At 45.9% G+C, this 20,397-nt stretch overlaps 1 protein-coding gene across 1 annotated transcript in view; it reads left to right on the top strand.

Annotated features, from left to right (window-relative positions):
- The window catches only part of TTLL5 (tubulin tyrosine ligase like 5), a 482,374-nt gene that overhangs the window by 252,191 nt on the left and 209,786 nt on the right, over window positions 1-20,397 (top strand). Inside the window, exon 20 of the mRNA XM_030213729.1 lies at window positions 1,030-1,053. Coding sequence (XP_030069589.1) covers window positions 1,030-1,053 — 24 coding nt within the window. The remainder of the gene's footprint in view (window positions 1-1,029; window positions 1,054-20,397) is intronic.

The raw sequence follows: 20,397 nt of genomic DNA, 5'->3' as shown, positions 1-20,397 counted from the left end.
AATTCTAGTAAGTTCCACTGCTGAAAGAGTCCTTATGGCCCATGATCTTCTGTGCTTTTACCGTGTCTTCTTGAATGCAGATACTGTCCTTATCTCCACCACCTCCACTAAGATGCAGTTTAGATATCTACTACCCATTTGTAAGAAATTATTTATTATATTTCTCCTGAATCTGCTTCCTTTACTTTCATTCTGTGATGCTGAAAGAGACCTGCCTCCTGTGTATTTATGAATTGGGGAATATGATAAAGACATGTAAATATTTCCCATCCTGCTTTTCCTCCTGACTATACGCGTTTAGATGTTGACTATTTTAGTAGCTATTCTGATGCAATTATATCTATATATTTTTTTGAAGGTGGCAGTCTCTAGAATTGTGCACAATACTCCTAATGAGGTCTCACTAGAGACTTACACAAAGAAATATAACTTCCTTTTTCCTCCTAGTCGTTCTTCTTTCTATGCAGCCAGTTATCCTTCCGGCTTTTGCCATTGCCTTGTCTCTCTGTGTGACTACCTTAATATCATCAGATCTAACTACCCCTGGATGCCACTCTTTTTTGTGTGTGTGTAGAACTTCACCCTTGTCCTGTATGATTCCTTTCTCGTCGTCTCCCCCCCCCGAACCAATTTCATGACCTTATATATTTTAATATTTTACCATTGTCTTAGTTGCTAAACTCGAGACCATCCCTGAAGCATTGTTAGGTCCCTCCATTTTTCCACAACTTTGAGAGTCTACCCTGTTGCAGTTTTATGTATTTGCAATAGGGCAGACATTTCCTGATAGTCCTTCTGCAATATTGCTTATGAAAATGTTGAAAAAAGTAAATCTCTGTTACACACCACTGGTAACATCTTTCGTGGAGTGTGCCCCGTGTAGATCTCTTTCTGCAGTCCTTGGAGGTGTGTCTACTAGAGCCACCTTATCTGTTGTAATGTGGTCTGTATAGTTTGTGCCAAACTCTTTAAGTGTGCTTCATCTGCTTATTGTCTGGTCCACTAACAAATGCTTCTCTTTTCTTGAAGGGCTGATAGCGGGCACCGAAGTCGGTAAGTAGGCTTTAAGTGGAGGAACTCATGTACAGCTTTCAATTTCAGATTCATTTTGTTGGCTATGCTGCCTTTCACAGATGGCAACAGTGGTTTACAGTTCTATAAAACATAATAAGGTATCAGTCTATGGGGATAACAGAAGAGACATAATAGCATAAGAAACTGGGACATAAAACAATTCATGGCCTCAATATTCAAAGAGCAGCCAGAGGAAGGGAAAGAAAGTAATACAGCATAACCTTCATCCAACACTTGTCTTGCTTTGGCAAAGTATAAAGTTTAAGACCTTTCTGGGATGAATACGGTTGAAGTAGGATGTAAGGTTGGAGTAAGAGGATTCCTTTTGTAGGTAAGCTGGTAGTGCATTACAGAGAGCCAGCATGTTTGCATCTTTTTTCATAATAAGAGATTGTAACTTTATGGGGGGGAAGATGTTTGTTTTTCCTTATGTTTCTAAATGGAATCAAATAAGACAGAAAAACTTTCTTTCCTGTTGTCAAAAAGGTTTAGTGTTAGATGCAACATTTCAATTACGCTATCCTTGTGTTTAATTTCCTGAATAAGGTGTAATATGATAATGTAAAATATGGTTTTTTTTTAACTCTCACAGTTAGTTTTTTCTTGAAGGAAAGGGAACTGTGCCAGCTTGACTTCTGGTTTGTAACACTCCAGGGTTAGGGTTATTATAATGTATTTCATAGTACAAGCCCCACACTTTGTTTGTTCTGTGTTTAAGTTTTCTACCTTCTTCTGTAATTTCTCCACTTGGTCTCCCTTTCTTGTGGGCTAATGTAGTATATAGAAGTTTATGAACAAAGGTTGATTGTTTAAATTGAAGGAGATTCTGTGTCGCTTTTCTTTGTAATTATTATTTGAAAAGTAAAAAAAAAAAAAAAAAAGGGCAGATTGACGGGTACCTTCTTAGTGGGCCCATGAGGCTGGAGGAAGATGTCAAGAGTTCTCATATTGGGTGTGTAGGTCTAATAGGTGCAGTGGAAATGAGGTGATCTGATAAATATGGAAGCAAACCCTGGTGAAAAATGAAACCTAGATCTGTGTCTGGAGACTTTTTGAACACTGGTGTGTAGAGCATGAGGCTTCAGCGCAGAGGGTGGATTTGCCTATTATTCTGACATTCTTGTGAGAGAGCCTAGAGAAGGTCCTGACCCTCAACACGCTAAGGGGGACAATTGTAAATCGGGTTCCTCCACTTAGATGCCCTGTTTCAGTGCAATAGGAGTCTTTTTTATAACTATATGTGGTACTAAGATATCGTTGTAGAATACCAGCATAATACTGTATCTCACTGCACTTACTAATTGGTCAATAAATACTAAGTCGAAGACTCACTTTAGGGGAGTTGTGCTTTTTTAAAAAGATTTCGAAGTTGGTTACAAACTTGGGGGACAAAAACCAGAAAGGTTGGATGACAATAAGCCCTGATCCTCCTCTCAATTGATTTCTTCATACCTAGGTTTAGGGATGCCAGGTGGAATTGTCCAGGATGCTTTGGATCCTTTCAGTGATCCTGCTTTTCAGTCATGAGTATCACCCTGTCAGCGCAATAGGAAAACAGGAGGGACAGAGTGTGCAAGCACCTGGTGCACTGAGAGACTCTCAGTGATGGGCTGTAGGTCCATTACTCATCAGTTTGAATAGTGATTGTCTTTCCAATTTTGTCAAGGAGTGAACCAAAATAACCAGACTACAAAAATAACCAAAACTACAAGGAAACACACAAACTCTTCTCACTCGTAACAATCTCCTAAACACCACTACAGCCACCTCCAACAACACAGAAACCCCATCAGCAATCAATCTTGCAAACTACTTCAAGGAAAAAATCATAAAGCTTAGACTTATGATACCTACAAATACAACGAACTACACAACTTTGACAAGCTCTCACCAAAGGAAATCTCACATTGGCTCGGGAAATACGCCAAATCACAATGCAAATTAGACATATGCCCTAAACAGCCCTAATAAAGATCCGCACCCAACAATTCAAAACAGACCTCACGAATCACGTAAATCACCAGTCTTCAAAATGGGCTCTTTCCCACGGATAAGGAAACATCCTACTAACTCCGCTAACCGAAAGATGCTAGAAGAACACAATGGATTTAACCAACTACCCGCCCAGTAGCATCTATCCCACTCATAACCAACTCATGGAAGGCATAGTGACGAAACAACTCATTGAATACCTAAATAAACACTCAATCCTGCACGAATCAAAATCAGGATTTCGGACAAACCACAGCACAGAAACTGTTTAGTAGCTGCAATGACTCATTCATACAAGCAATCGCAACTGGTACAACATACCGCGTCCTCCAATTCGACATGTCTAGTGCCTTCGACATGGCTAATCATGAAATACTATTACATATACTAGAATACTTCGGAGTAGGAGGCACAGTAATCAAATGGTTTTAAAGGATTCCTACCACAAGATCATACCAAGTACCAACGAACGCGGACAGATCACTCCCATGGAAACCCGAATGTGGAGTACCCAAGGATCCCCCCTATCACCAACCTTATCAACCTAATGATGATACCATTAGCCAAACTGCTAGCTAATCAAAACCTCAATCCTTACATATATGCAGACGATGTCACAATCTACATCCGTTCAAACATGACCTAAATGAAATCACCAATGCGATCAACCAGAAGCCTCCAAACTCATGCACAACATGGGCGGATGCATTCCAACTAAAACTTAACGCAGAAAAAACAAATGTCTTGTACTCACCTCCCAACATAACACAAAAAACTCTCTACCATAATCACACCATACTGCTCTCTCCAGTCTCACAAAACCTGAAAATTCTTGGAGTTACTATTGATCGAAACCTCACTCTCGATACCCACGTGAAGAACATGACGAAAAAGATGTTCCACACCATGTGGAAACTCAAAAGAGTAAACCTTCTTCCCGAGATACGTCTTCCGCACCCTGATACAGTCAATGGTAATAAGCCATCTGGATTACTGCAACGCACTATATGCGGGCTGCAAAGAACAGACTATAAAAAACTCCAAACAGCCGCCAGACTCATATTTGAAAAAACTAAATATGAAAATGCAAAACCCCTAAGAGAGAAACTGCACTGGCTCCCATTAAAGAATGCATTGCCTTCAAGATATGTACGATTGTACACAAATTATCCACGCAGACGCCCCGATCTACATGCTGAACCTAGTGGACCTACCTCCCAGAAACGCCACAAGAACATCCCACAAATTTTTCAATTTGAACTTCCCCAGCTGTAAAGGACTAAAATACAAGATGATGCATGCCACTACCTTCTCCTACACGAGCACACAAATATGGAATGCTCTACCCACAGACCTGAAATCAATTGTCGAAACAAATAACATTCGCAAATCTCTGAAGACATACTTCTTCAACAAGGCCTATAATGAGAACCAACAGCTTCACTAATTCACCTTCCCAACCAGCTATGAATCCACTTCCACTATCACACCCCCCCAATCACTTCCTTTTTTCTTCCCTACTTAATCTCTACACACTACTAACTGTATCTGATATTCTGGAATGACAATGTCATAACAAAACTATGTAAGCCACATTGAGCCTGCAAATAGGTGGGATAATGTGGGATACAAATGCAATAAATAAATAACATCTGACCAATGGATATTGGATGCAATCACTCTGGGTTATAAATTAGAAGTTTTTTTCCACCCTCTCACCCTGTTGAGCTCCAGCCAAGGTAGTAGTGTAAGCCACTCTTCAGAATCTCTTGGATCTAAGAGCAGTATTTCCTCGGGCACTGGAAAATATATTCCATCTATTGTTCCAAAGAAAGAAGGGATATTCCACCCTATTCTAGACCTCAAAGAATAGAAGCCTTGCAGTCGGTGATCACTGCTGTCTGGCAAGGGGAGTTCTTTATGGCTGTAGATCTCAGAGAGGCTTATCTCCACTTTCCAACAGCATGACAGATTCTTGAATCAGATTCTCAATCTTTCCTCTCTTAGAAAGAGGCTTATGGGATAGAATTTAAAGTGATGAGATATTAAAGCCTCTGTGGACATCTAAGTGAGATATTTAAAAGTAAAGTTTGGGTTCCAAAGAACCCAAAGAACTGATACTGTTTTCCCATTTTGTGTGAGGTCAGGAATGCGCAAGTAGTATCTAAAGCCACCATTGATCGATGGCTCAAAGAAATGGTAAGCAAGTACCCAAGGACAGAGTTTCAGGCAGTGTCACAAGATATTTATAAGGTGGTGGTGGATGTGGCTAGATCAGAGTCCATGTTTTGTGCTAAGCAGAAGTTTCAGCTTCCCACCCAACTTCAGAATGCTTTAACATATCCTAATGTTCTGGACTGGTTTGGTGATAATGTTCTGGACTGGTTTGGTGAGGATGATAAAGAAGGAAAAATTAAATTTATTTGCTAACTTTCTTTTGTTAAGTCCCACCACGCCAGTCCGGTCATCATCCTATCCTGAAGATTTTACTAAGGGGGTCTTTTACTAAGGCGTGCTCACATCTTTATTGCGCGCTAAAATTGGGCGTGTGCTTACCGTTAGAGACACCCATAGGAATGCATTGGTGTCTCTAACGTTTAGCATGCGCCCAATTTTAGCGTGAGTGCGCCTTAGTAAAAGGGAAGTCTACAGGAGATGGAAGGAGAGAGAGACAGCTCCATTGCTTCGTTATAGAAATGCTGACATTTTAAGCTTGCATGGTGGCCCTTATAAAGCTGGCCCACAAATCTATATTCTCCGTCTCCAGTTGCTGACTGATGGGCAGATCCTACAAATCTGGACTGGCCTGGTGGGACTCAAGGAAAGAAATTAGCAGATAAAAGTTGAATTTTTCCATTTGAGATAATAGGAAATAGTGACTTCCTGAAAGTCACAAGTTGGATTCATTAGTGCAAGCAACTGAGAACCACCCTAATTTTGTTGGTTCTCAGTTGATTGTACTAACCACTAGGTTGATCCTACCAAAGGTGGGGAGGGAAGGTGGAGAAGATTTACATTGCCATGTGGAGCTATTGGGATCTCTTTTTACCTTCCTTAGCTGATCCGGTGCTGCTATGCCTTTTCATATGAGTTGTTCCCTCTGTGAAACATAGAAAAATGGAGGATGAGTTATCTTGATAGACTTTCACATGTATTGCTCATAGTGGAGAGATGTGGGTAATTGAAGAAAGGAGATGAATACAAGATAAATAAATGAGGTAAATGGAGAAAAAAAATTTCTCCGAGGACAAGCAGGCTGCTTGTTCTCACTGATGGGTCGGCCATCCATGGCGGCCCAGGAACAGAGATTTTTCCAGCAAAAATCCAACAACTTTATGACATCTCCGGAGCGCGGGGAGAGACGCACCTGCGCATATGCGGCCATCTTCCTGCCCGCCTCAGTTTTTTTTTCCGCGGTGCAGAGTGGCTGCGTGTTGGTCTCTCTCCCTCAGGCCCAGAGAAAGACTTCGGCATCTTTAACGCTGTTACTTTGCGCTTTCTTTTTTGTTTTTCATTGCCCCTTGTCTTTCTTTTCCAGTTTTAAAAAAAAATCCTTATTTTCTTGTTTTTTTCCTTTTTTAAGTTTCCTTTCGCTTCCAAGCAGCCTTATTAGTCCAAGCGTACGCGGTTCCCATTTTTGTGCCCCTCAGTTGGCACAATCGAGCCGTTTGATTTCGCCACCGCGATTTTTACGCTCATGCGGTGGGATAAACTTAAAGGAATCCTGTTCAGAAGGAATGGATCCTAAGGAGCTTAGCCGAGATTGGGTGGCAGAGCCGGTGGTGGGAGGCGGGGATGGTGCTGGGCAGACTTATACGGTCTGTGCCAGAGCTAGTGGTGGAGGCGGGACTGGTGGTTGGGAGGTGGGGATGGTGCTGGGCAGACTTATTGTTATGACTGGGGATGTGAGCCCTTGTGCCACGACTGAGCACAGGCGAAGATGGAGTGCACCGCACTCGGTCAGGCAGCCAGACAACCCCTAGCTTCACCTGCACTTAGCCACTATTCCCCAGGAGTTGAGCCCCTGGGTTCAAGCGGCCGGCAGGACTTCCGGAACCGGCGGGGTTGCAGGACCACCGACCAGACATGTAGCCAACAGACACAGTCCAAGAGCCAGGAAAACAGTAGAGCTGAGATAGTCCAAACACAGTCCAGGGTCAAAAGGCAGGCAGCAACACAACGCGTGGTCAGGAAACAAGCCAAGGTCAAAACACAGGAAACTCAGGAATCAGGAAAGGAACACGGATGCAGACCACAACCTCTGCGCAGCAGAAGCCGAAGCACTGAAGGCTGGAGGCAGTGCCTTAAGTAGGGGAGGAATTAGGCTAAAGCATGTGCAGCTGAACCAAGATGGCTGCCCCCATCAGCAGAGCTCTAAGGACCAAATATGGGCTTCCTTCGTGTCCTCGTTAGTCCAAGATGGCTTCCTGGGATATGATCTATCCAAGATGGCGTACCATTGCTCTAAGTCGGATGACGGCTGCCAGACTTAGGAAACTGAAAAAGACCTTTCCAAGACCAATCCTCGTCCTAGCCGGGAGGAGCGTCGTACATACTATTACTACTACTACTTAACATTTCTAGAGCGCTACTAGATTTACGCAGCGCTGTACAAAATAAACAACAGGTGAGGGACGTAACACTTATACGGTCTGTGCCAGAGCCGGTGGGTGGGAGGGCGTGGACTGGTGGTTGGGAGGCGGGGATAGTGCTGGGCAGACTTATATGGTCTGTGCCAGAACCGGTGGTGGGAAGCGGGGCTGGTGGTTGGGAGGGCGGGGATAGTGCTGGGCAGATTTATACGGTCTGTGCCCTGAAAAGGACAGGTACAAATCAAGGTAAGGTATACACAAAAAGTGGCACATATGAGTTTATCTTGTTGGGCAGACTGAATGGACCGTGCAGGTCTTTTTCTGCCGTCATCTACTATGTTACTATGTCCTCGAAGCCTCAAAAAGTGTGCTCGGTTGCCAGCGGTCGATCTCGGGCACTGACCCGCACGCGTGGTGCATCCAGTGCCTTGGGCCCGACCATTGTCCAGACGCCTGTAAGTTGTGTCTGAGCTTGAAAAAGCGGACACAGGCGTCGAGAAGAGCTCTTCGGGGACCGTCTTTTCGGAGTTCCAACTGATTCCTCGGCGTCGACATTTGCACCGGGGGTGGCATCGACATCGGGAGACAAGGTAATGGCTGTCCAAACTTTACTCTCTAGCTGGGAGTAGTGAGCCGTCAAGCGGGTCTCCACCTGTCTCGAAGGCTCCTACTGGGCAGGCCCATCGGGACCAACTGCTGTCGGATCCGAACCCCGAGGAGGCGTGTGGATTCCATGTACTCCTTGTCGGTACCGAGGAGTGCTGGTGGCGTGCTTCCAGCAAAGGCGAAGAAGCATCGTCATCAGCCTCCTTCGAGACAGGGTACTGGGAGCTCCGGGGGCGTCGAAGGATTCGGCACCCGAGAAGCGTCGACGCCAGGAGGAGCGCTCACCCTCCATACAGGAGGTGTTGGTGTGTCGATCTTCGGACAGCCCGGTACCGCCTCCCAGGCCTCCACAGATTCTGATGCCGACTTCTGCACTGGCCCACTGCCTTCCTCGACAGGGCTCTAGATGAGAGCATCCGAGCCCTTCTTCCAGGCCTCCTGGAAGGGCTGCTGCGTCAGTCTGTCTCAGTACCGGGGGTGCTTGCGCCTTCAGTACCGTCAATGGAAGCGGCAGCTGGCTCTGTGCCTGTGGTGCGGTCCCCGATGCCGGCACGCTGGCGGCATTGGGCCTCGGCTGCCACCCCAGTCAACTGCCCTTCGACGTCGTTGGAGGGAGCTTCATCACTGCCGGGCATGGGAGTCGACTTCTCAGCATCGCCATGGAGGACGGTGTTCCTCTGCGTCAAGGCGGGGCCCGGTTTGGACTGCAGTTCGAGAGCTCTTGTCCGATACCGAGGACGATGCCTCATGGGATGAAGGGGACGACCCCAGGTATTTTTCTTCCGATGAGTCTTGTGGTCTCCCTTCTGATCCTACTCCTTCACCTGAGAGGAAGCTTTCTCCACTGGAGAGTCTCACCTTCTCGTCATTTGTCTGGGAAATGTCTGTGGGCATTCCCTTCCCGGTGGTAACTGAGGATGAGCCCAGGACTGAGATGCTCGAGGTCCTTGACTATTCTTCACCGCCTAAGGAGTCGTCCACTGCCCCTTTGCATAGTGTCATTAAAGAGACATTGCTTCCGAACTGGACGAAACCACTTAGTAATCCCACTATTCCCAACAAAAGCTCAGTCCCAATATCGGATTCACGGGGAACCTGAGTTGATGAGGTCCCAGTTACCTCACGACTCTATGGTTGTGGATTCTGCTCTCAAGAGAGCCAGGAGTACTAGGGATTTTGCCTCGGCGCCCCCAGGGCGAGAGTCTAGGACTCTGGACTCTTTTGGGAGGAACGCCTATCAGTCCTCCATGTTTGTGTCCAAGATCCAATCATACCAGCTCTACATGAGCATCCATATGCGGAACAATGTTAAGCAACTGGCAGACTTGGTGGACAAGCTCCCTCCGGAGCATGCCAGGCCTTTTCAGGAGGTGGTCAGGCAGCTGAAGACGTGTCACAAATACCTGTCCAGGGGTGCTTACGACACTTTTGATGTTGCATCCAGATCCACTGCTCAAGGTATAGTGATGTTCAGACTCTCATGGCTACGTGCCTCTGACCTGGATAGTCGAACCCAGCAGCGGCTTGAGGATGTTCCTTGCCGGGGATAATATTTTTGGCGAGAAAGTCGAGCAGAGTGGTAGAGCAGCTTCACCAGTGGAAACCGCCCTCGACAAACTCTCCCACCGGGCACTTTCAGCATCTACCTCAACAGGTAGACGGTTTTTCCGGGGAAAGAGGACTGCTCCCTATGCTTACAATAATCATAGATACAATTCACCTTCCCGACAGTCTTCTCAGGCTCAGCCCCAGCGCGCTCGTTCATGTCAACAGCTCCCCAGCAAAAGCAAGGGATGGGCTTTTGACTGGCTCCAGCTGAGCATAGCCGCCGTAAAAGTACCTGTGCTGGACGATTCTACCGGTCGGGGGGAGGTTAAAATTTTTTCAACCAAGGTGGCCTCTCATAACTCCGACCAGTGGGTTCTTCAATTCCCTTCCCGGTTAGGGTACTCTCTCAATTTGATCTGCAGACCTCCAAATTGCCCACCGGGAGCTCAGTCTTTCAGCTTCCAGCACAGGCAGGTACTTGCAGAGGAACTCTCCCCCCTTCTGAGCACCAATGCGGTTGAGCCCGTTCCACCAGGGCAAGAAAGGCTGGGTTTCTATTCAAGGTACTTTCTTCTGCAAAAGAAAACAGGGGGGATGCGTTCCATCCTAGACCTAAGGGCCCTGAACAAATTCCTGGTCCGAGAAACATTCAGGATGGTTTCCCTGGGCATCCTTCTTCCCATGATTCAGGGAAAACGATTGGCTATGCTCTCCTGGACTTAAGGATGCTTATACTCACATCCCAATACTTCCCGCTCACAGGAAGTATCTTCGATTCTGTCTCGGAACACAGCATTTTCAGTATTGTATGCTGCCCTTTGGTCTGGTGTCTGCACCCAGGGTGTTTACAAAATGCCTAGTGGTGGTTGCAGCGTCGCTACGCAGACTGGGAGTGCATGTGTTCCCTTATCTCGATGATTGGTTGGTGAAGAACACCTCGCTCTGCAGTTCATGCAGATGACTATTCAACTGCTGGAGCTACTCGGGTTTGTGATAAAGTACCCGAAGTCCCACCTTCTTCCAGTTCAAAAGCTAGAATTTATAGGAGCTCTGCTGGACTCCCAGACGGCTCATGCCTATCTTCCCGAGGCGAGGGCAGACAACCTTCTGTCCCTTCTTTCTATGGCCAGAGCGTCTCAGCAGATCACAGCTCGGCAGATGTTGAGACTTCTAGGCCATATGGCCTCCACAGGCCGGGAGGGAACTGGACCACGGCTGAATCTTGCCGTACTGATTGATCCGACCAGGCGGGGATTTGGAGGGCAACCGACGAGTCCCGGAGGAGCTGACCGCGCCACGCGGCCCATCTGCCTGCAGACGACCAAGACCCAGAGCGGTCGAATTCGCTGGGTCATCCAAGTAGCGGCGAGTGCCCTGACCGGACCGGAAGGGTTCGGACACCGCTGGAGTCGAGGCCCTCGTCCCGAATTACCCAGCCTTGCTGATTTGGGAGACCCGACCCGACCCGGAGGCAGACGCTGGGGCTGACTTTCCGGGCCGCGATTCGGAGAGCGACCGACGGCGGAGAAGACAACAGGATAAGCCGCAACCAGGAAGAAGTAGGTTATGTTGAGTCTGGAAGGTAGGCTTTCTTAAACAGGGTGGTTTTCAATAATTTTCTAAAATTTAAATAGTTCTGAGTTGATTTTAAGGATTTTGGTAAAGCATTCCATAGTTGTGTGCTTATGAAGGAGAAGTTGGAGCGTAGGTAGATTTGTATTTAAGGCCACTGCCAACTGGATAATGTAAATTTAGGTAGGATCGGGAGAAACTAGACCTGTTTCTGGGTGGTAGATCGACCAGATCTTGCATTTATTCTGGAACTTCTCCATAAATGATCCTGTGAATCAAGGTACAGACCTTAAAGGCGATACCTTCTTTGATGAGTAGCCAGTGTAATTTTTCACGAAGGGGCTTGGCAGATTCGAATTTAGATTTTCCAAAGATCAGTCTCGCCACTGTGTTCTGGGCAGTCTGAAGCTTCTTGACTAGATGTTCTTTGCAACCTGCATAGATTCTGTTACAGTAGTCCAAATAGCTTAATACCATTGCTGTTCATGTATGGCATCATGGATCACAGAGGATTTCTTTGCAGCTGATCTGGCATTCACCAGTCCTATAGTTCCCAAGGGTGGTCTGGGGGTAGCTTTGGTGTGGCATTGAGGTGATCTTTTATGCACTGTTACATAGGGTGTTTGACCTCTTACACTTTTGCCTTCTCTTTGATTGTGGGGATTATATTTTCCTCTCCCACACACCACAGGGATCCTCAAAGTCTCATGGTCTGCTGAACCAAGGCACATTTTATTGTGTCAGAAACTAGTTAGGTAAAATTTCACTTGGTGGCACAGCAGACCACCATGTGGAGTTCACCCTGTGGATCAGCAATCTTACTAATTGGCAATGCAGGGTTAAGGCTTTAAATAATCTAAAAAACACTCTCATCTCAACATAACCAGTACAAACCCACAACCATAAACACTCCAGGACACACCCTCCCTACCTCAGAGAGCCTAAAAATACTTGGCGTCACAATCGACCTCAACCTTACCCTCGAGAACCAAGTAAATTCTGTAATAAAGAAAATGTTCTATTCAATGTGGAAACTGAAACGATTAAACCTTTCTTCCCGAGAGAAACTTTTCAAAACCTAATACAATCAGTGGTCCTACATTACCCTAATTGTAAAAGACTTAAATACAAAACAACTTACGCATCCTGCTTCTCCTACATAAGCGCACAACTATGGAATGGACTCCCAAAAGCCGTAAAAACAATCCATAACCACTTAAACTTCAGGAAATCAGTAAAAACCAACCTCTTCAAAAAGGCTTACTCCACCAACCCACCGTAAATCCCCACACCCAGCAACACAGCATAATCAATGACTGTACTGGGCAACATACATACAATCTTCACTCCCTTGACCCTCATAGTGCCTGTTACACATCTACCTCATTCGACCACAATATAACCTTGTATTTGTTATCAACCGACTTGGCAAACACCTTGACGGTACTATGTAAGCCACATTGAGCCTGCAAATAGGTGGAAAATGTGGTGTACAAATGTAACAAATAAATAAAAGAACAGATCTTTTTAAAGTTGTAAATTCAGACCAGGCCTGTGAGATCAAAGGCTTCCAGCAATAGAGAAACAAATGGCTGCTTATTATTTTCTTGGATATAACAAAAGAAAGGGAACGAAGTACAAACTAAAGTCCAAACAAAAAAAAACAGCACCACGGGCCTTTAAAAATGGAACACAGTTCTTTAATGAATGAGCCTTGACAAAAGACCCGACACGGGCCATGTTTCGGTGACTAGCACCTGCGTCAGGGGTCACAGTGATGACGTGGAAAACTTGGGGAATAACTCGAATATATTCCTCTACAATATATTATTCCTTACCCCATGTCTCATATAGTAAAAGCTACAAAGCACCAAGGCACTTTCACTTTCTGTATCCGTGTCGGGTCTTTTTGTCAAGGCTCATTCATTAAAGAACTGTGTTCCATTTTTAAAGGCCCGTGGTGCTGTTTTTTTTTTTTGCTTATTATTTTCTTCATTCAGATCCTTTTTTCATTATTTGAAGGATGTTTTTTTGGCTCTAATAGCCTCTCTCACTTCATCTTTAACCATTCTGGCTGTCCTTTGCTCTTTTCCCCACCTTTGTTAATTGATAGTAACATAGTAGATGATGGCAGAAAAAGACCTGCATGGTCCACCCAGTCTGCACAACAAGATAAACTCACATGTGCCATTTTTTGTGTATACCTTACCTTGATTTGTACCTGTCTTTTTCAGGGCACAGACCGTATAAGTCTGCCCAGCACTATCCCCGCCTCCCAACCACCAGTCCTGCCTCCCACCACCGGCTAAGCTTCTGGGGATCCCTTCCTTCTGAGCAGGATTCCTTTATGTTTATCCCACGCATGTTTGAATTCCGTTACCTTTTTCCTCTCCACCACCTCCTGCGGGAGGGCAATCCAAGCATCCACCACTCTCTCCGTGAAAAAATAATTCCTGACATTTTTCTTGAGTCTGCCCCCCTTCAATCTCTTTCATGTCCTCTCGTTCTACCCGCCTTCCCCTCTCCGGAAAAGGTTCGTTTGCGGATTAATACCTTTCAAATATTTGAACGTCTGTATCATATCACCCCTGTTTCTCCTTTCCTCCAGGGTATACATGTTCAGGTCAAGTCTCTCCTCATACGTCTTGCAACGCAAATCCCATACCATTCTCGTACCTTTTCTTTGCACCGCTTCCATTTTTTTTAACATCCTTTGCAAGATACGGCTTCCAAAACTGAACACAATACTCCAGGTGGGGCCTCACCAACGTCTTATACAGGGGTATTAAAACCTCTTTTCTTCTGCTGGTCACACCTCTCTCTATACAGCCTAGCAATCTTCTAGCTACGGCCACCGCCTTGTCACACTGTTTTGTCGCCTTCAGGTCCTCAGATACTATCACCCCAAGATCCCTCTCCCTGTCCGTACCTATCAGACTCTCACTGCCTAACACATACTTCTCCCGTGGATTTCTTTTTAATCATTTCTCTCATTTTATCTTAGTTGACCTTTCAAAAATGATGTGCTGCTACAATAGATTTCATTAGTGGTTTCATTCCAGATATCAGCTCAAATTTGATCACGTTATAATCACTGTTTCCCAGCCGACCCAACACCGTTACCTGTTATATTTTTCTCTGCAAGGTGTATCTGCTTTATTCTTATAAATTGTTCTGCGGGGGTGTGTGTGTGTGGGGGGGGGGGGGGGGGGATTTTATGTTTGTAGTAGGCACTGAGGAACCTCTGGTTCTATGCAAGTTGTATCTTTATTAATGATTTTAAAATTTAAAATAGTTTTTAAAAAACCCCACAGTAACATTACTGAAAGGTCTTGAGAAGGAATACTGTTGCAATCTGCTTGTGCAGTTGCAGTGTTGATTCTACAGGGAAGTGTGCTTGAATGATCCCTACTAATTACTGCCCCTGACACAGCTTTATAGAGGTAAAACATGGCCATGTTGGGCTGTTTTGATGTTGTAACTCCAAGCTTTTAATAAGCTACTGTAACAAAACAGTGGATTTAAGTCTGTAAACTGTATTAATTATTTCTTGAAGTGTATTTTTCTAGTTTGGCCAGCAATGGTGCATGTTTTGTCTTTAATGCTGTTATAGAGAAATGACTGTTCCTTCTTTATTAACAGAGAAAGAGAAAGTAACCTGCAGTGATGTGGCTAGCTACTTTTAAGAAATGTTGTTCAGGGCTCTGATTGGCCCAGGAGCTCAGATTCAATCTGGAAATACTGGATCTTTCTCCAGTCTCAGGTTGGGAGGGAAGAAAGGAAGACCTCTTTACTAGACTGTGAGCAGCTATATTTGCTGTACTTGCCAGGCACTATTTAGGTAGTGAACAAATGTTTAGTTAGTTTTATAATTGATCCATATTTAGTTACCTGTTATTGTTTGCAGATTGCACCTTTTCTGTTACACTGTTCTAATATTTCATGACAATAAACTTCCTTTAGTTTATTGCCTCTGCTTGTCTGGACTGACTAAGAATCCTGGTGGTTTGTGTGTTGGTTCTGTGAGTGCTTTCTGGAATTGTGGGACCACTAGAGTGTAGGCCCCAGTAACCTAGAAATCACTGGGGAATAACTTGAGAACGGAAGACTCACCCAGAGGCAGTTGGGACCCAGTTGGTGGGAGGAGGGTGCTAGTGTAGAGCACATGCCCAGGTCCAAGTGGACCTGAGCTATGCTGGGAATAGACCCTCTCAGTGGCTGCAGGTTTAGCCCCAGGCAGGTAACTAGGTGTTTCATCACAGACCGTTACCCTTCTTTTAGATGGCTGCATGGTGGGATTGTCAGGCTCAATGCTTGGAGTGAGGGTCACCATCCACTGAGTGATTGAGAGTTCTTTGTACCTGTGACCTCCAGATGCAGAACACAGTGAACGAGTGCAGCAGTTATAGGGTCTCTTTCCTGATCATTTTTTTGTTTTGGTAGTGTTAGGAGATTAGCAGTGTGCTGATGGCGACTGGTAGCAGCCTTCAGACATTGGATATGCCTAACCTACCACATGAGTGACCAGATGACGTCTGCAGGGAGGAGCTGCAGGACCGGCCTACGCAGAGTTCTCCTGGGGGGAGACCAGACTCCTTGGGGACAATGGCCATGCGCTGGCAGGCATCTTAAATCCAGCAGATCTACATGATAATGCAACAGCGGCTAGAACAGCTGTGGCATGAGGAATGGGATGAGCACCATTGGTGAGAGGAAGACTGACGGCGATGTGAAGAGTGTGAATTCCAGCACGAGGTGCGTGAGCAAGAACTCCAGCTGCAGAAAATGAAGTTTGGAATGGAAGTGGCTCGCATCCACAGCTCCAGCCCAACCTTTCCACCAAGGCCAGAAACAGGATTCACAGCCCAGATTGGGCCCATCTTGTTTATTCAGTTTGATGATACCTGAGGTGACACTGATGGATATCTAACTGTCTTTGAAAAAATTTGCCACCTCAGTGAGATTCCTCAGAAAGACTGGGTGCATTATCTGGGAGGAAATCACAGCACTTGAGTTATTCCAAGTACTGTCCATGGAGACGTGCTCCCATTTTGAGGAGGTGCGCAAAGCTTTGTTGAAAAGTTACGCCATTACCCCTGAAACCTATAGACTAAAGTTCTTGACTTTGAAAAAGGGGTAGATGATACATTGAGTTTGTTATCCATTTAAGATGCCAGCATCAGCAGTGGCTCAGTGGACCTGAGGTTGAAACCCTGGAGGACTCCAGACTCTGTTCCTTTTATCTTGCTGCACCATATGCCTGGAATAGACTTCCTGAGCCGGTACGTCAAGCTCCATCTCTGTCCGTCTTCAAATCTAAGCTAAAAGCCCACCTTTTTGATGCTGCTTTTAACTCCTAACCCTTATTCACTTGTTCAGAACCCTTATTTTATCATCCTCACTTTAATATTCCCTTATCTCTTATTTGTCCTGTTTGTCCTAATTAGATTGTAAGCTCTATCGAGCAGGGACTGTCTCTTCATGTTCAAGTGTACAGCGCTGCGTACGTCTAGTAGCGCTATAGAAATGATAAATAGTAGTAGTAGTAGAGGATGGCCAAAACCCTGATGGTCCTGGAGCAGTTTCTTCAGCATTGTTCAGAGGTGAGGGAACACATTCAAGATCACCAGCCCTGTACTCCATAGAAGGCAACTGAATTGGCTGACATATTTATAGTTAACTGCCCATGGTTGGCAAAGAAAAGCCGTCCTTATCCGCAGCATCCAGGATCTAAGGGCAGCCAGAGCCCTAAGACAAATATTCCTGCAACCTCAGAGACAGTCACTAGACCCTCCAGTGTTCCCCCAAAACCTAAAGACTTCAGGTATGAACAGCTTGTTTTTTTTTTTTTTTTTTACTAATGTGGGCATACAGGACATTTCAAAGCAGATTGTCCAGATAAATCCCAAGCCTGCACTAAAGAGCCTTTTAGGTCCTACACCAAAGCTGGCAGCTTTCGTGGGTGGCTCCAGTTCTACGAAGGAGGCCCATGCAGTTGCTGCAGCATAAAAAGTTACTGGTCATTCATCAAGCGACTAAGCAGATGGGTTTCCACAATGCTTCAGTACCCGTGAATCAGACCCAGGTGGCCAGGCTTGTGGACACTGGCTCTTGCATGACTTTACTACAACCAGAGCTAGTGCCAGGGAATGCTATTCTCCCAGGGTGCACTGCAGAGGTACTGTTAGCCAATGGATCCAGGGAGACTGCACTCATTGCTCGAGTATTCCTGGTTTGGGATGCCAAGCCTGGATACAGAGAAGTAGGCATAATGAAAAACATTGCGGTACCGATGCTGTGTGGGACCAACATGGGCTCAATGAACATTACCCTTGATAGCACCGTCAGCATTTTCACTGTGGTGACTTGTAGCCAGGCCCGGGTGGCCCAACAAGCAGAAGCAGCAGAGATCACCTCTCCAGTTCCAGATCCTGAACCAGTCTAAGTGGAACCAGCTGACCAAGCAGCAGGAGAAGGCACTTCAGTACTTCCAGCAACACCAGTTCCAGAGGTGACCAGGCCCATGATTATGGAACTTCCTGACTTAACTGATACACCTACTGATCAGACTGTTGACCCTGATTTGTCAGTCAACAGTAGAGACCCTTCCAGATATGAATACTAATATAGGACAGAGACATGCTTTTCAGGAAGCACAGCGCTTTGACCTTACCTGCGAGTCCTGAGGCAGAGGACTGGTCAGCCAACCAATGAGATTTATAAAGAACATATCCTATGGAAAGGGGGCTTGCTGTATAGAGAGACTGATCCCATTGATCCTAACACTCTCTAGACAGCAGGCAAGCAGCTTATAGCGTCCAGGGCATACAGAGATCAACTCTACAGATGGCATATGATATTCCACTAGCAGGACATCAGGAGGTGACCGCACACGCACTAGATTGACACAGAACTTCTATTGGCCGGGAGTATCTCAAGTTCTAGCTGACTATTGTTGAACGGTAAACCTGGAGGACGTAATGGAGCAGTTCAGCAAACTGAAGAGTAGCATATCTCCTGGACCGGATGGTATTCATCCTAGAGTACTGATAGAACTGAAAAATGAGCTTGCTGAGCTACTGCGAGTGATATACAATTTATCCTTAAAATCGAGCATGGTACTGGAAGATTGGAGGGTGGCCAATGTAACGCCCGTTTTAAAAAAAGGTTCTGTCAGGTTCTCAGGTTCAGAGCCTGCGGGGCCGGGCTCTGGAGCAAACGTGAGCCCTTGGGCTGCTGGCGAAGAGTGACAGCAGCAGGCAAAACCCACCAACCAATGCTGGGCAAGCACACCAGCACCGGCAGGGGCTGCAGGCACCACCCAGCGAGCCGGAACACACGGACTGGGGGACACAGGACTGGAACACTGGACTAGAATCCCCCAGACTGGAGGACACAGGACTGGAACACTGGACTGGAATCCCCCGGACTGGAGGACACTGGACTGGAACACACTGGCCCGGAACACACTGGACTGGAGCACCCTGGACTGGTCCGTACAGCCTCACCTGCACTTAGCCACTGCCCCCCCCAAGGGTTGAGCCCTTGGGTTCGAGTAACAGGATAGATCATAAGGAATGCCAAGCCAAATGCAAAGCGGAGATAAGGAGGGCAAAAAAGGACTTTGAGAAGAAATTAGCGTTGGAAGCAAAAATACATAGTAAAAACTTTTTTAGATACATTAAAAGCAGGAAACCGGCCAAAGAGTCGGTTGGGCCGCTGGACGAAAATGGTGTTAAAGGGGCGATCAAGGAGGACAAAGCCGTAGCGGAGAAATTAATGAATTCTTTGCTTCGGTCTTCACCGAGGAGGATTTGGGGGGGACACCGGTGCCGGAAAGAATATTTGAAGCGGGGGAGTCGGAGAAACTAAACAAATTCTCTGTAACCTTGGAGGATGTAATGGGTCAGTTCAGCAAGCTGAAGAGTAGTAAATCACCGGGACCTGATGGTATTCATCCCAGAGTATTAATAGAACTAAAAAATGAACTTGCGGAGCTACTGTTAGAAATATGCAATCTGTCCCTAAAATCGAGTGTAATACCGGAAGACTGGAGGGTAGCCAATGTTACTCCGATTTTTAAGAAAGGTTCCAGAGGAGATCCGGGAAATTATAGACCGGTGAGTCTGACGTCGGTGCCGGGCAAGATGGTGGAGGCTATTATTAAGAATAAAATTGCAGAGCATATACAAAAACATGGACTGATGGGACAAAGTCAGCACGGATTTAGTGAAGGGAAGTCTTGCCTCACCAATCTAATGCATTTTTTTGAGGGGGTAAGCAAACATGTGGACAATGGGGAGCCGGTTGATATTGTATATCTGGATTTTCAGAAGGCGTTTGACAAAGTGCCGCACGAAAGACTCCTGAAGAAATTGCAGAGTCATGGAATCGGAGGTAGGGTATTATTATGGATTAAGAACTGGTTGAAAGATAGGAAGCAGAGAGTAGGATTGCGTGGCCAGTATTCTCAGTGGAGGAGGGTAGTTAGTGGGGTCCCGCAGGGGTCTGTGCTGGGTCCGTTGCTTTTTAATGTATTTATAAATGACCTAGAGATGGGAATAACTAGTGAGGTAATTAAATTCGCCGATGACACAAAATTATTCAGGGTCGTCAAGTCGCAGGAGGAATGTGAACGATTACAGGAGGACCTTGCGAGACTGGGAGAATGGGCGTGCAAGTGGCAGATGAAGTTCAATGTTGACAAGTGCAAAGTGATGCATGTGGGTAAGAGGAACCCGAATTATAGCTACGTCTTGCAAGGTTCCGCGTTAGGAGTTACGGATCAAGAAAGGGATCTGGGTGTCGTCGTCGATGATACGCTGAAACCTTCTGCTCAGTGTGCTGCTGCGGCTAGGAAAGCGAATAGAATGTTGGGTGTTATTAAGAAGGGTATGGAGTCCAGGTGTGCGGATGTTATAATGCCGTTGTATCGCTCCATGGTGCGACCGCACCTGGAGTATTGTGTTCAGTACTGGTCTCCGTATCTCAAAAAGATATAGTAGAATTGGAA

The sequence above is a fragment of the Microcaecilia unicolor genome, chromosome 9, assembly GCF_901765095.1.
Source record: "Microcaecilia unicolor chromosome 9, aMicUni1.1, whole genome shotgun sequence".
NCBI classification, from domain to species: Eukaryota; Metazoa; Chordata; class Amphibia; order Gymnophiona; family Siphonopidae; genus Microcaecilia; species Microcaecilia unicolor.
The sequence above is the reverse complement of the archived record's forward strand: the minus strand, read 5'-3'. Positions and strand labels throughout refer to the sequence as shown.